The sequence below is a fragment of the Bubalus bubalis genome, chromosome 12 (genome assembly GCF_019923935.1).
Source record: "Bubalus bubalis isolate 160015118507 breed Murrah chromosome 12, NDDB_SH_1, whole genome shotgun sequence".
Taxonomy (NCBI): Eukaryota; Metazoa; Chordata; class Mammalia; order Artiodactyla; family Bovidae; genus Bubalus; species Bubalus bubalis.
Genome location: NC_059168.1, coordinates 2,530,251 through 2,547,146, shown reverse-complemented (window position 1 = coordinate 2,547,146; position 16,896 = coordinate 2,530,251). Strand labels below are relative to the sequence as shown.

Sequence of the window (16,896 nt, the reverse complement as noted above, 5' to 3'; positions counted from 1 at the left end):
GATTTCTCAGGAGGGAGGTAAGGTGGTCTGGTAATTCCCATCTTTTGAAGAATTTTCCACAGTTTGTTGTGATCCACACAGTCAAAGGCTTGGCGTAGTCAATAAAGCAGAAGTAGAGGTTCCCTTGGAGAAGGCAATGGCACCCCACTCCAGTACTCTTGCCTGGAAAATCCCATGGACGGAGAAGCCTGGAAGGCTGCAGTCCGTGGGGTCGCTGAGGGTCGGACACGACTGAGCGACTTCACTTTCACTTTTCACTTTCATGCATTGGAGAAGGAAATGGCAACCCACTCCAGTGTTCTTGCCTGGAGAATCCCAGGGACGGGGGAGCCTGGTGGGTTGCTGTCTATGGGGTCACACAGGGTTGGACACGACAGAAGTGACTTAGCAGCAGCAGCAGCAGCAGAGGTTCCCTTGGAGAAGGCAATGGCAACCCACTCCAGTACTCTTGCCTGGAAAATCCCATGCGCGTTGGAGCCTGGTGGGTTGCAGTCCATGGGGTCTCGAAGAGTCGGACACGACTGAGCGACTTCACTTTCAATTTTCACTTTCATGCATTGGAGAAGGAAATGGCAACCCACTACAGTGTTCTTGCCTGGAGAATCCCAGGGACGGGGGAGCCTGGTGGGCTGCCCTCTATGGGGTCGCACAGAGTCTGACACTACTGAAGCGACTTAGCAGCAGCAGCAGCAGCAGCAGCACAGGTTCCCTTGCAGCTGCATCGTTTCCGGGTTTTGCGGCTCACCGCCCCTCCCTTCCCAGCTGTACTCCACTTCCGCGTTTTTCTCTGGGCCCTGGGCGCCGGGGCGTGGAGGCGGTAGCGCGCACGCGCACAGGGATCCGGCCCGGGCCGAGCGCGCGGCCGGACGATTGCGGGTGAGGGAGAGTCGGCCCTGGCCGGGATGGCGGGCCTGAGGGGTCGTGGTCCGGGTCGGAGCGGGCAGGGGCTCTCGGCTAGGATCTCCCGGCTCCCGGGGCATGCGGGGGCCGGGCGCTAGAGCCCGGGTCCTGGCGATCTGGGTCGGACGATCGTGTAGGGCCGGGGGCGGTCTCGGGCCGCCGTGACGCGGGCGCTCAGCCGGGCCGGGGCGGGCGGGAGGCGGGTGCGAGGCGGCTCCTCCTCGTCGCGAACTCTCGGTGACCTTGGCCAAGTCACTCCATCCCCTTGAGCCGGCGCCTGCGTCTGTGAAGTGCGAATTATGAGCTCTGCCTGCCTGCTGGAGCGGTTTTGAGGCTCGGGGGCGGGACCCCGGAGGGTACCTGGGGTAGAGGGCGGTTCCCCGGGGACCACCAGGGCCTTGGGTGAGGGAGAGGGGCCTTCCCGGCGTAGCATTTTGTTACAGGCTTTGGGGAGGACCGCTCATCTGTAGATTTTTAAAACTCCAGAGCACTATGAAGTAGTTACAAAACTTGTTTAACACAAAGGAGAGAGGTCAGGGCTTCCCCGAGGCCCACGTTGCACAACTGTTTCAGCAATGCTCACGCTCCGGCTCAGTGAGAATGGTTCGCAGCCGTCAAGACCCTTAGCTGTGGAATTAGTACTATTTGTGATTCCTCTTGTTTGGCAAAACCCGTTGCGCCCCCCTGGGAAATTGTGGCGCTGGCCAAGCAAGTGTGGTATCTGTCCACGTGAGGCAGTCCTCCAGCTTCCCAATGGACCGAATTGTAGAGACTGAAGATGGAGGGGGCGCCATAGCCATTTTGGGTGGTGGAGTGGGATCTCAGGAACCCTCCCGACGAGGGCAAGGGTCTGCAGTGTGACAGATATTATGTAATTATATAATACTCAACTGCCAATGGTAGAAAGTCACTAAAATAAGAAGCCTATTAAGATGTTCTAGGTTGGAAGAAATTCAGAGCATTTGAATTGACTTGAACTGAAACTTTTCACCGCAGGTGACTAGCATGCAGATAACCATTCTCTGACCTGCTGCCCCTCTTCTGACATGGCCCACCGCGGTGGGGAGAGGGACTTCCAGACTTCAGCGCGGCGCATGGGCACCTCTTTGCTCTTCCAGCTCTCGGTGCATGAGCGGGAACTGGACCTGGTGTTTCTGGATCACAGCTATGCTAAGCCGTGGAGTGCCCACCCGGATGCCAGTAGTGCCCGCCCCACCCGCATGCTCTTTGTTACTCCTCGGAGGCAGCACGAAAGTACCATGTGAGTTTGGCCTTCTCTCCTGTGGGCTGCGGTCACCCTAACTGGGCAGTAATCAGTTGGGGATTAAAGTGGATTTTATTGTGGGAGATTAGGGGTGGGGTGGGATGTTTAATTCAGCATCCTTCTTAACCATCCTGAGAATGTCAGGCCTTTTGATGAACCTCTGGATTCAAGACATCTAATGAGTTAGGAAGGCAGGATGTTCAAAGGAAAGCAAACAGCTGATTGCATTTAGGATAAGAGGACTTGTGTGGAAAGAGGAATTGAAGATGATTATTTAAACGGAAGAAAAAGATGGAAGAGTTGACTTTTAAAAATTGTCACATAGGATTAGACTCATTCCTAAAATAGCCCAGTGTTCTGGCTCCAACACTGGCCTTTTTATGGTAATTTGGTTTGTTTTTCCTCCATTCACCTGCAAAGCTTAGGAGCACATGCCCAAGACTTTTCTTTCCCTCTTAACTTGTTATGGAACTGTCACCATGGGTTGATCTTAATCCTTCTTAGATATGGTTATATTTTCAGCTCGCCTACATAATAGGGTCAGGAATTTTTTCATAAACTTACCATGTAATATGTGGTAAGTTACATTTGGTCTGTGCAAACTTGTTTAGCAATTCTTTTGAGCTTTAAGGCATTCTGATTACCTTGGAACACAAGATGTTTCAAGATTTAGTGATATATTCTGATGATAAAATCATGCCCTTAATAATTTTATAAACTTTTTTGGGGAGGAGTTTGTTTTTGTTTGTCTCAATCTGACCTGATGTTTAATCTCTGTAGCACAGGTTTTAGGTTTGCTGGAAAACAGAGATCTTGTGCTTTGCTTCTTTTGATCCACCAGTGAGCCTTAATGAGCTAGAAGTGCCATGACATGTGTGTTTAGCACATGTAGAATAGTGGTGGTTTTTATTTCATTTCCCAGCGAGAGCCTCATTTTGTTGACCTATTTTGGATGTCACAGGATCTGTGATTTTAGAGAATAATTGAGCATAGTCCTGATGCTTCTGATCAAGGGCATCACTGAAGAGCTCTTTTAAATAGAATTGCAAGTCTCTCTCTTAGTTATGTAATAGCTTCTTGCAAACATTGAAACTCCTGTATTTAAATCTCATGATTATTTTCTTAAAGTGAGATTTTGTGGACTTGGTCATTTCAATACTCAGAAAATTACTTCCTCTTACAGACTAGCTCCATATATGGGCCCTGTAAGTGGGAGTTTGGCGTATTTTAGGAGCTCTTTTTAGGCCACTGGATCTGGAAGGTGGTTGCAATGGGGGTGTAAGTGGGAGCTAGGGGAGAAGCTGGCAGGGGCTACCTCATGTAGGAATTTGAATCTCAGAGTTGGTGAGAAGTCATTGAAGGATTTTAAGCTAGAGATTGAGTTTATATTTAAAAAGATCACTTTGAATTTTTGTTGAATAGATGATAGTGCTGAAGTGGAATAGATAAGACCTGGCAAGGAGACCACTGCAGAGTGGTCAGGGCCAGAGATCATGGGCCTTGATGGGACAGGCATATTACAGGTGGGGAAAAAGGGATGGCCTTGAGGTGTATTTCTTGGGTAGATCCAACATGACCTGCTGTGGTGAGTTGGCAAGAGTGGCCAGGATTAAGGGGAGAGGAAGGGAGGATGATTCTCATGTTTCTGGCTCAGTAGTGCCATTAGTTGGGAGGCACCCCGGGAAGATAGGGTTGGAATTGTGACACCAGGACTTCTTTTTCAGGCATCCAAGTCTAAGTACCTTGCCCAAAGTCTGTCCACAGAAGATAATCAGCTCTTTCACCCACCACCAAATCCAGCTGCACATTATTTCACTTCATTTTATAATGGTATAATTATTCTAGCCATTGGGAGTGTATACAGTAGCATCATTGAGGTAAAAAAGTTAAAGTGACATTTGCTAGATTGCCAGTAGACCAGTGTGATTGACATCATATTTGGGGTGACAGAGTTATTGCACTGAAAAACACAGCACTAGGATTTCATTAACATTTTATTTATTTTTTTCATTAATGTTTTAAAATACAAAAGATCTTTCAGGTATCCACTTGTGTTTGTTTCTGTTGTGGGCTCCTTACAGAGTGAGTAAGCTGAGGTGTCTGTCTGCATTCCCAGCAATCTGTCTTAGACAATCATGGGCTTTTACAGCATATCATTAGCTATCAGTTGACTTGGTAAGGAAAGGAAAATTTGTATAAATAATTTAGAACTTTAGACCAACGTTGCCTGATAGACTCTCTGTAGTAACAGAAGTGTTCTGTACCTGCTTCCTCTAATATGGTAGCCTTAGGTAGACATTTCTTTTTTTTTTTTCTTGGAGAGAAAAAGAAATGCAAAAAGGCAAAATGGTTGTCTGAGGAGGCCTTACAAATAGCTGTGAAAAGAAGAGAAGCAAAAGGCAAAGGAGAAAAGGAAAGATATACCCATTTGAATGCAGTGTTCCGGAGAATAGCAAAAGGAGATAAGAAAGCCTTCCTCAGTAATCAATGCAAAGAAATAGAGGAAAACAATAGAATGGGAAAAGACTAGAAATCTCTTCAAGAAAACCAGAAATACAAAGGGAACATTTCACTCAAAGATGGGCACAATAAAGGACAGAAATGGTATGGACCTAACAGAAGCACAAGATATCAAGAAGAGGTGGAAAGAATACACAGAAGAACTGTACAAAAAAGATCTTCATGACCCAGGTAATCACGATGGTGTGATCACTCACCTAGAGCCAGACATCCTGGAATGTGAAGTCAAGTGGGCCTTAGGAAGCATCACTACGAACAGAGCTAGTGGAGGTGATGGAATTCCAATTGAACTCTTTCAAATCTGAAAAGATGATGCTTTGAAAGTGCTGCACTCAATATGCCAGCAAATTTGGAAAACTCAGCAGTGGCCACAGGACTGGAAAAGGTCAGTTTTCATTCCAATCCCAAAGAAAGGCAATGCCAAAGAATGCTCAAACTACCACACAGTTGCACTCATCTCACACACGAGCAAAGTAATGCTCAAAATTCTCCAAGCCAGGCTTCAACAGTACATGAACTGTGAACTTCCAGATGTTCAAGCTGGTTTTAGAAAAGGCAGAGGAACCAGAGATCAAATTGCCAACATCCAGTGGATCATCGAAAAAGCAAGAGAGTTCCAGAGAAACATCTGCTGCTGCTTTATTGACTATGCCAAAGCCTTGTGAGCCTTTGGATCACAACAAACTGGAAAATTCTTTAAGAGATGGAAATATCAGACCACCTGATCCGCCTCCTGAGAAACCTGTATGCAGGTCAAGAAGCAACAGTTAGAACTAGACATGGAACAACAGACTGGTTCCAAATCAGGAAAGGAGTACGTCAAGGCTGTGTGTTGTCACCCTACTTATTTAACTTATATGCAGAGTACATCATGCAAAATGCTAGGCTGGATGAAGCACAAGCTGGAATCAAGATTGCCGGGAGAAATATCAATAACCTCAAATATGCAGATGACACCACCCTTATGGCAGAAAGCGAAGAAGAACTAAAGAGCCTCTTGATGAAAGTGAAAGAGGAGAGTGAAAAAGTTGGCTTAAAACTCAACATTCAGAAAACTAAGATCATGGCATCTGGTCCCATCACTTCATGGCCAGTAGATGGGGAAACAATGGAAACAGTGAGAGACTTTATTTTCTTGGGCTCCAGTGTCACTGCAGATCATGGTGACTGTAGCCATGAAATTAAAAGATGCTTGCTCCCTGGAAGAAAAGTTATGACCAACCTAGATAGTGTATTAAAAAGCAGAGACATTACTTTGCCAACAAAGGTCTGTCTAATCAAAGTTAGGGTTTTTCCACTAGTCATGTGTGGATGTGAAAGTTGGACTATAAAGAAAGCTGAGCACCAAAAAATTGATGCTTTTGGACTGTGGTGTTGGAGAAGACTCTTCAGAGTCCCTTGGACTGCACTAAGATCCAACTAGTCAATCCTAAAGGAAATCAGTCCTGAATATTCATTGGAGGGACTGATGCTGAAGCTGAAGCTCCATTACTTTGGCCATCTGATGCAAAGAACTGACTCATTTGAAAAGACCCTCATGCTGGGAAAGATTGAAGGCGGAGGAGAAGGGGATGACAGAGGATGAGATGGTTGGATGGCATCACCAACTCAGTGGACATTAGTTTGAGTCAACTCCAGGAGTTGGTGATGGACAGGGAGGCCTGGTATGCTACAGTCCATGGGGTTGCAAAGAGTTGGACACGACTTAGCAACTGAACTGAACTGAGGCGGACGTGTCTGTTGAGCTCTTGAAATATGGCTTGTGTGACTGAGGAAATGAATTTTTTTATTTTATTTAATTGTTAGTAAGTTAAACATTTGCATGTGGCTTATAGCTACGCTATTGAAAAGCACCTTTAGGCGATCAACTGTATGCTTATGGAATATACTTGTCTTTTTAAAAAAATAGCTTTGTCAGTTTTACATAAGCTCATTTAAAACAACTTTGTGTTTCCCCTTCGTACACCAGCATGTCACAGAGATCTAGATGCGTGTGGGAAAGGTAACTTTGGATCAGAATTTTCTGTGGACACAGTGTGCTTATGCAAACTGTAAAGCTGATTAAGGACTTCCCGGGCGGCCCAGTGGTTAAGACTCTGCCCTCCCAGTGCAGGGCCCACAAGTTCTGTCCCTGGCAGGGAGTTAAGATCCCACAAGCTGCTTGGTGCAGCCAAAAAAAATAAATAGATAAAAAGCTGATTATATTAAAGAGACATTTTTGGCACTGGGACAATCATTAAATACTTACGTTGTTTGAAATATATGTGGCTGGTCCTATTTCCTCACTTTTACAGTGAATCAGATGTCCCAATAGACGTGGAGACAGTCATATCCACCCCTGTGCCGCTCTACGACAATCAGAAGGCACGTAGTGTGATGAATGAGTGTGAACGGCACGTCATCTTCGCCAGGACCGATGCGGATGCCCCTCCCCCGCCAGAGGACTGGGAGGAGCATGTCAACAGGTAGGTTGCTTCTGAGAGGACTGGGCACTACAGGGTTCATGGTCAGTGCATTGTGAATATCTTATATCGTTGTCATTGAAACGTATTTTTAGGAGTTTATTTCATTTGCAGCCATAGGAGTCAAAATGTTCTCCTGTCTTTGTAACTCTCAGCTCATTCTGCAGTGGGCTCCCTGGGAGGAGAGCTTGTGTGTCCGCCGTCTTTGCATCCCTGACACCTCGGACATTGCCTGGCACATAGTAGGCAAGTAGTAAGTGTTAACTGAATGTATAAATGAGTCAAATTTGATAGGTGTGACTTGCTCTGTAGTGTATATAGTACACGTTATGATACGGGAGTTAGCCAGACTACCAAAAAAAATTAAGTGTCCGTTTGTATGATACTGTGCTTATAGTGTCTATAACTAGGGTAGTGAAAATGTTTTGGAGTCGTATGAAAGGCTAATAGATGTTTGAGTTGAGTGACTTTTAAAGATAGATTTGTAGTCTGTGGTTTTGGGGGAGCACCTCAGCCTGTTTTCATGAGTTTGCTGGCTGGTTTTGCTCTCTCATATCCTACTGACCCAGGGACTCAGCATTCCTCTTTAGGTCATTTCTTTGTTGTTTGCTTGGCAAGCATTTATTTATCTTGTATTTGTTGCATAAAACTTTATGAAAGTAAAATTTATGTAGCATACAATTCGCTTATATAATATGTACAACCAGTGATTTTTAGTATATTCATCACTGCAGTCAATTTGATGAACGTTTTCCTTACCCCCAAAAGAAACTCCTTACCCATTAACAGTCACTTCCCATTTCCTCCCAACCCCTCCAACCCCTGGCAACCACAGTCTACTTTTTGTCTCTCTAAACTTAACCTTTTCGAAACATTTCATAGAATCATACAGAACACGGTCTTCTGTGACTGGATTCTTTCACATAGCATAATGTTTTCAGGATTCATCCCTGTTGAAGCATGTGTCAGTAGTTCATTTCTTTATACTGAACTTTATTCCTTTATAATATTATTCATCCTGAATAATATTCACAGTACAGAAGTGCCACCTTTTGTTTATCCATTGATCTGTCGATGGATATTTGCGTTGCTAATGCTTTTTGGCTACTGTATATGAATAATGTCACTGTGAATATTCATTTACTTGTTTTTGTGTGGGCATACATTTTCATTTCTCTTGAATATATACCTAAGAGTGAAATTGCTGTGTCGTTTGATAATCTGTGAGGAATCTTCAGGTTCTTCTCCAAAAGGACTGCATCATTTTGCATTCCCACCGGCAGCATATGAGGGTTCCAGTTTCTGCACATCTTTGCCAACATTTGTTTTTCATCTGTCTTTTTCTTCTTAGGACCATTCTAGCAAGTGTGAAATGACATCTCATTGTGGTTTTAATTTACATTTCCCTCATGGCTCTCTCTGTATGTATTTATCTCCTAAGGGAATGTTAAGGTCTTTACATCAGGAGTTGGAAAGTAGTAAACTTGTCATAATGTTGGAGGGTTCTTACTTAATGGAGGAAAAAGAAGTAATTTGGTAGGAAGAAGGGCAGGAAAGTTCGAGGCTCGTTGGAATGGTTCATGAGTTTGGTTGGAAGCAGGGAATGAAATTGAGCTGGTGTGCTTGTGTGATCAGGTGGTGGCTGGTGAAGGTGGAGCGGTTCTGCACCCTGGTTGAAGATCTTGTGGAGAAGTTCTTCGGGGTCTTGAATTGGAATTAGTCTTGGGCCCTAAGAAGGGGAAATGGTCTCTAGAGCGTCAGATAAAGAGGAAAATCGCTGTGAATGAAGATCAACTACTCGAGTATTGCTGGGGCCAGTGAGCTCAGCAAAATCGTTTATCGCCATTGTTATAGTTAATAACCCTGAAGATACTGGCAATGGTGGTAACGAAAAGAACTCACATTTGTCGAGCGCTTTCTAGTGCCAGGCATTGTACCAAGTGCTTCACGTGCGTTCTCTCTTTTAAACCTCACAACTCCCCTAGGCATATCCCTTCTTTATCTGTATTTTAAAAATGAAGAAGCTAAACTCAGTAAGTTGAAGAAACCTTAGGAAGTCGTGGAGCAGGGGTTTGTTCAGAGCGCGCCGTCTGACTCTGGAGCCCAGTGCTGTCAGCTGCTGTACCTTTTCTTTAAGGGCAGTGGAAAGAGCCCAGTGATGGCCGGACAAGGTGACTTCAAACAGATATGTGTCCCCATTGTGTTGTTGGTTGCCTTGTCTTCAGTCTGCAGTTTGAGAAACTGCATAGCAGAATTGCATGAATTTTTCTATCGGTTCACCCTTGGTCATGGGCAAAGGGTTTTGGGTGCACTCGTCATGCTTACCAAAGTCATCAGAGACTTAATAATATGCATGAATGCAAGTTTCTTAATTTATAAGGAGAAATACAGCTGCAGGGCAGACGAGATACTGGGGCAGCCTGGCCCAGAGCCCTGATGCTCAGTGGGAGAGTCTGGGAAGCTGTTCTCTTACAGAAGTGGGTGGCTAGTAGACCATCTGCACGGGTGTGCCCTCCTCCAACACGGTAGCTGGATGACAGAGAGGCCAAGGCACACCTTCACCTGCCCAGTCCTGCAGAAAAACACTGACAGGCTCTATGCTTTGGCTCCTCTTTCTCCATGTGGACCTCCATACCTGTGTTATGCCATTGCCACAGATGGATATGATTAATTAGTGCTCAGTTTATCTCAGATTATTTGTTTTTTAGTGTCTGATGAGATTTTGGAGGTGTTCTTCTCTCATTAGCAACAGGCTTACATCTTCAGGTACGTCACTATTTCACATAGCTGATTTCATTATTTGATGATACTTACTGGCTTCAGTCTCAGAGGTCACCATTTTTATGACCTCGTCCCCAAATTCTGGATCTGTAGCCTGTTTGGAGGTTGTAGTTAGTTCTCTCTGCTCTGATTATAATCATCTGTTGCCATTCTTTCACTTGATTTTATTGTTAAATTGCTGCTTCTTTTCTTCCATGTATAAAATCATATAAAATTACAGTTTGCTACACCAAGAACTCATATAGGACAGCTCCCTAGAAATGTATTTTTCCTCAGAGAGATGACTGATCTCTCTATCAGGGAGTCAGAAACGTACTTTTCTTTTTTAGTGCCCCATTTTGCCCTCCTGAATTATTTCAGTAGCAGATAGCTTCAGATCACTTCTTTTTTTTTTTTGTCTGAGCCACGCAACATCAGGGTCTTAGTTCCCTAACCAGGGATCAAGCTCATGCCCCCTGCACTGGGAGCACGGAGTCCTAACTACTGGACCACCAGGGAAGTCCCCAGATAACTTGCTGTATTTAGAAAATGCATCCCCCACCCCAGCTGACTCTTAGGTTCTCTAGTAATGCCTGATATTCCATGAAACATGATTTTAAATATCCCTGTCTTCTTGATTTAATTGTCTAGATCAGGGGTTGGCAAACTATGGCCTGTGTGCCAAATCCAGCCCATTGCTTGTTTTTCTATGACCCATGAGCTAAGAATGGATTTTATATTTTTGAGTGGTTGAAAAAAAATCAAAAGAAGACACAAGAAATTCAAAATTCAGGGTACGTAAACACAGTGTTATTGGAACACAGTCACGCCCACTCATTTAGGTATTGTCTGTGGCTGCTTTTGCACTACAATTGTGGACTGAAATAGTTGTGACGGAAACTCTAAAATATTTAGTATCCAGTCCACTATATAGAAAAAGTCTGCTGACTCCTGGTCTAGATTTGTGTCTGCATGCCAAAATCGTGTGACTTGGTGAACTTTTGAAAATGATATATATTTGCAGGTATGGTAATGTTTCCCAAAGAAGTTGGATCAGCTTTTTTCCCCCAGATGTTTGTCAGATATCAAGTTTAATTAGATGCACAGCTTTTCAGACATGTAACAAAACTCCTGACATATGGTACTTCAGGGCCTTGCTCGAATGGATTCGAGGACATTGCCAGCCTTTCAGTAAAAGCATCTAGTGTCCTACAATAGCAGATTGTCTATCTTAGAAATCGGAACTTCTGAATTCAACTAAAAAATATTCTCCTTTTCTGAATTTGCTCTAATTGTATCTCTCAGTATTGTATATATAATATCTATGTGTTAATCTCAGACAGATGTTTGAAATTTTGATTCAAGACCTTTGAGTTGTTTATTTTCCCTCCCTCTTTCCCCGTCATTCCTCTTCCTTTCTCCTGGTGTTTAAGCAAAGAATTTTATGATCTGAAAAAGTAAGTGTGACCTTTTTCATCTCTCTGATGTTCTTTGTTTTTCTCTGTTTGACTTCTGGTTAAAGAGAAAAAAAAAAAACCCTTTAGACATTTTAATATTGAATTAGTGTCAGAGAAAGAATTATCTTTGAAAATATCAGGCTCTTCTAGGACTCATGTGACTTTGGCTGCTTTGGATAAGAGAAGCCAGAAGTCAGAATGTCATTTGGTTTCAGTGGGAGTGTGGAGAACATAAAATTGTCTGATCTCATCTAAGCAATGGAGAGAAGACATTTTTGTACCCATGAAAATTGAATAGGTTTAGATGGGGGAGTGCATTGACTCACCACAGTTCCCATCAGCTGTGTGACTGTTTAGACTTGTGTCTAAAATTCTGTCTCCTGTTTTTAAATTTTTCCTTAATTATATCTTTTGCATACTCTTAATCTTCGGTTAGATCATTTTTTTCTGCCCATTTAATTTTCTAGCCTCCCACGAAGCTCACAAAATACAGAGAATATGTTTCAGTTCTTGGAATCACTTTGTTATATATCCAGCAACTAAGTTCAATCCTAAGAACTTTTTCTGGGGGTTTTAGACTTGTGGTTTTTCAATTTAATTTCAGCTGTCAGTGGTGTATGGTAGTAATTTCTAAATAGCTTTCTAGTCTCCCTCCCATTTTGTTCACATCATTTTCCTTGCTCCCATCATTTTGGGTTTCAGAATAAATACAGGGTAAGAAAAACAAATAGAGAAAACATCCTGTTGTATGATAAAGAACAAGATAATTGTGGAAATGCTGTCAGTACCTCATAAGTAAAAATTATATACACCTCATTCTCTTTCCTTGGGATTAGGGTTTGCAACCTGATTGATAGGCTTTGAGAAAGCTCAAGAGATCCTTGAACATAAAGAAATTGTATTCGTTGTTTAACCTGTTTGATTATCACTGAGCATTATTGCTGGGGTTAATGGCTCAGTCGCTCTGTCTTGTCTGACTCTTTTGCAACCCCATGGACTGTAGCCCGCCAGGCTGCTATGTCCATGGGATTTTCCAGGCGAGAATACTGGAGTGGGCTGCCATTTGCACCTCCAGGGACTGGGGGTAAGGCTGCAGTGTAATACTGCTTTCAAGATTTTACAGGTTCTTTATACATATTATTCACACAGAACTGGAAATTCTAAAATTTTAACACAGATCTTTCATTTCCACTTCAAGAGATTTATCCTGCAGAGAGATTTGCATGACCATGTGAAGATGCAGAGAGATATGTATATGAGTGTATTGGGGAGAGGTGGGGTTGTCACTGTGACTGTTTATAATAGTAATAAAAGGGACAGAACCTCAGTGCCCACCAGTAGTGTAGAACCAGTCATTAAAAACAAGGAAGTTTATTAATAAGGAAATATCCATGTATCTCCAGAGAGCTTTTTATAACCACTTGTGGACATCCTTTGTCTCCTCCGACCACCACCAAAACCCAAGCCCAGCAAAGAATCACTATGCATAAGCGAAGTGCTACTCATGTCAGTGTGTAATACATTTAAACAGTGTAAAGGAAGGTAAGATTATGAACCAGCGGACTGGTGACGCTAGTTCACACAAGCCTTCCTGGTCCCAAGGTATCCTGAGCCCCAACCTTGAGTAAAAGAAGCTGCTCCTCCATCTTCTAAGTTCAGAATCTCTCTGAATATCAAACCACAGCAAAAACTGACTTGAGACTGATGAAGTAGCAGAAATTAAGCCAGGAGAGCTGTGGGAAGATAAGAAAATGTCAAGAAACCTGAGATGGCTGCTGGAACCCCACAAGAGGTTATAAAAGGATGAGTGGCTTTGGAGGTTGAGACGGGCGTTAGCTGTGGCAACAAAAGCTACTAAAGACAGAGGGCACTTCTGAAGAGAAAGTTCTGTGACCGTGGACTTGGGCTGCTGACATAGAACTTTCACTCCCATCAGTAATCGTAGCTAGCCTGAGTTTTATAGATCATCTTGTCCATCTCTTTGCAGTCAAGGAGACCAAAGGTACTCAGGCAGCTCCTGGCTCACAGCTAGTGTTTTCCTGGACTTGGTGACTGTGGTAAGTTGTAAAACTGGAGACGTAACGTGGTAGGTGGAGATTGTATTTAACAGAAGGAAAGGAGGTTGGGCTGTTATTTTCCTCCTTTCTGGAGGGTATTTACTCTTTTCAAGGATAGTGAGATGATGGTTGAAGTTGGAAGCAATGTTCTTGCGGTCCAGGCACCCTGATCTGGTGAAGGGCTCTATTTACAGTTGCCCCCACATGATGTATCAGTGTTGCGCTGCTCCTCAGGACCTGGGCACCTAACTGTGGTAGGGCGTGCGAGGGTTTGAATTTGTTCTTCGCTGTTCACAGGGTTTAGAATGCAGTGTGCGTACAGCTCCTCCATGTCTTTATTCAGCAGATGGTTAAAGTCCCTGCTCTGTGTCAGAGACTTTTAAAACAGACAAAAATCTTTGCCGTCTTGGCCTTTACATTCTAGCAGAGGGAGACAAACCAAACATAAATAAAACGGATAGAATGTGAGGTGGGGATAGGGAATCCCGAGGTGAGAGTCTTGTGTTGGCAGTTTTACGTAGGGGTGAGTTGGGGGAACCCTCAGTAAAAGGTGACATCTGAGCAAGAACCTGGCGGTTGGAGAGGGAGCCATTGTTTCAGGCGGAGGGAGTGGGTGGCTAGGGCCCAGTCTGTGCTGTGGGAACATGCAGGGTGTGTGGGAGACAAGGGAAGGGGCAATGCAGGGACGCATAGTGAGCTGGGGGCTGTCATGGAGGATGAGGTTGGAGAGCCAGGGGCCACACAGCCCATGGCAAGGACTTTGACTCTCAGCTGACGTAAATGGGCCTGGTTTGCAGTTGCCACAGGCCTCCTTGCTTCATCCCAGCTGATGTGGAGTGCTGCCTTGATGTCATTCCACGCTCTCATTCGGGTCTGGCATCCACCTAAATTTTTAAAATGAGATTTAATCACCACTTTATTTTTATGGCAGGGAGAGCCAGTAAACAAATACTGGAATAAATTGGGCATCTTCTGTTACGTTTTTCTTGGTATCTGTAGGAAGATTACTGGCCAGAGTTGGAGTCTCAGAGTAATTAAGGTTGTCAGGAGTGGGGTGGAGAGGGTAAAGCTTTAGTCAGCTCCACACTGCTGTGCAGCGTTTCATGAGGTTGGGATGAGCAATAGGGTAGGTTTCTAATAGCAGGGAATTTATAGCTGAGTTGGAGGAAGAACCATAAAGCTTCCCATAAGCAAGGTCAAAGTGTGTCAACCAGGGTTGTACTCTGGATGCACAGCACTGACTTACATGGGGCAGTTGTATGGCAGAAACCATGTAAAGCAGCCATCCTCCGATTAAAGATGAATTAGAAATACATTACCTATTTAAACATTTTACAAAGTAAATTTGTTAATTGTGGGATATACAGAAAAAACATGGAGAAAGAAGGAAGGTTAATGAGGGGTGGATTATTTAGGAGTGGGAGACCAGCCACTTGGTTTTGTTGTATTTTTGTCCCTAACACTGATGTAAATAGGCCTCTTATCTTAGTGTGAGGTTTTAGTGCACTAAATGCTTCCTCATCCTGTCTACCTTTTTTGAGTAACTTGTGAGATTCAGATATGTCTGTGCTGTGCTGCCTTGCTTTTGTTTACTAATGGATTATTTTAGCTGTTAGGTCATTAATGAGCTTTGCTAGTACCACAAAGGCATAATTCCTGGTGGCTCAGCAGTAAGGAATCTGTCTGCCAATGCAGGACACACAGGTTCAATCCCTGGGTTGGGAAGAGCCCCTGGAGAAGGAAATGGCAACCCACTCCAGTATTCTGAACTGGAAAATCCTATGGACAGAGGAGCCTGACAGGCTACAGAGTTGGACATGACGGAGCGACTGAACACCAAGCAACAAAGCCCCACAAAGACTTGTCGCGTGTGTATTAACACATGTGCTGAGGTGCTTCGCTGGCAGGACTGGGACCAGAATCTAGGTGTTGTGCTTTAGCTTGGTACTCAGCTACTTGGAGTTACACTCTTTCACAGTGGGAACAAAAATCATGACATAATCTTCTTTGCAGTGAACTGGTGCAGGGAGTGTCCCCAGGGTTTGACTCTTAATTCCTCAGAGTGTCTCTTACAGGACTGGCTGGACCCTGGCCCAGAACAAGCTATTTAACAAGATCCTCAAAGCCCTGCAATCTGACCGGCTTGCCCGCTTGGCCAATGAAGGGGTAAGACTCCAGAAATCTGCCCCCAGCGGGCCCTCCCTAGCTCAGGCCTCTCTGACTGACTCACTTGTTGGGTGCTACCCCCCACCATCCCCCAACCCCAGTTGCTACCAAGGTGACCCTCAGACTTTTCCCTCTACTTCCACCGTTCAGGCTTGTAATGAGCCCGTGCTGCGTCGTGTCGCTGTGGACAAGTGTGCGAGGAGAGTGCGGCAGGCTCTGGCAAGTGTGAGCTGGGACACCAAGCTGATCCAGTGGCTGCACACCACCCTGGTGGAAACCCTGAGTCTGCCCATGCTGGCAGCCTACCTGGATGCTCTGCAGACGCTGAAAGGGAAGGTAAGGCTGGGATGGGTGTCTGCCCGGTCCTGGGGTAGCCAGCCTCTGCTGTGGGTTCAGGAAACGGGACTGGGCCGGGTCATTGCCTGGTCAGTCTGGAGGACATGACTGAAGCTAACGTGCTTGCTATTAAAAATAGGAGACATGGTGTCATTTCACGTTCTCATTCGGCATAAATGTCTTCAGCCCTCCTGTCTCTAGGATGAGGTGTGGCGCCCCCAAACCAGAGAACATGTTTAGCCTCTACAGCCCTGCAACTTGTGGTTTGAGGTGAGGTGAGAAAGGAGAAGACAGATGAAGGGTTTACCAGGGTGAAGTGTTGAGAGAGGAGTGAGAAGCAGATACCCATGGAGCTGAGAGTGCGGTGGGCAGGGGAGGTGTTCGGAACCAGGAGCACAGGGCGGACGCCTCAGTCTCTGCTCATTGTGACAAGCCTTCAGTAGCAACACTCTGACTTTAATCATGCTTTATAAAGCGCCGTTGCATTTCGCCTTCCTTACTTGGACAGCGTTGCAGTCACGCTGTTTTCCTTTGTGACTGTGGTTTACTGTGGTTGTAGTTAGACTGTTCAGTGCGATGGAGTACTGGTTCTGGACACAGACTGCCTGGCTGATCCTTTCATCACTAATTAGCTGTGTAATCTTGGTTAACACCTCAGTTTCCTCATCTCTAAAAAATGGCTGATTATAATAATACCTGCCTAGGATTTTTGTGATAATTTGTTAATCTGGATAGAATGCTTGGCACAAAGTTTGGCACATAGGAAACCCAGGGTAACTGTTAGTGATTTATAAGTGGTACCATTATATTTAGTGTGTTTTGCTCCAGCATGGCCTCAGATAACTTGGATTAATTCAGTTTTTTACTTTTGTGGGTTTTTTTCTCCTTTGCAAGCAGCTGGCCAGCAACTTTCCCCAGCCATATTCCCCAAATTTCCAGACTTACTGTTTCCTATCTGTTTGTAAGTTGAAGGA

At 44.5% G+C, this 16,896-nt stretch overlaps 1 protein-coding gene across 12 annotated transcripts in view; it reads left to right on the top strand.

Moving 5' to 3' along the window:
- The first annotated feature begins 789 nt into the window (after positions 1-789).
- The window catches only part of KANSL3 (KAT8 regulatory NSL complex subunit 3), a 41,579-nt gene continuing 25,472 nt past the window's right edge, over positions 790-16,896 (top strand). For 8 of the 12 annotated variants that reach the window (XM_025260635.3, XM_045162187.1, XM_006059867.4 and 5 more), the window contains exons 1-4: positions 1,897-2,161; positions 6,979-7,149; positions 15,496-15,586; positions 15,737-15,922. In XM_025260635.3, the coding sequence (XP_025116420.1) occupies positions 1,947-2,161; positions 6,979-7,149; positions 15,496-15,586; positions 15,737-15,922 (663 nt within the window). In that variant the 5' untranslated portion in view covers positions 1,897-1,946. The other 4 variants (XM_025260625.3, XM_025260637.3, XM_025260631.3 and 1 more) reach the window with 4 other exon arrangements.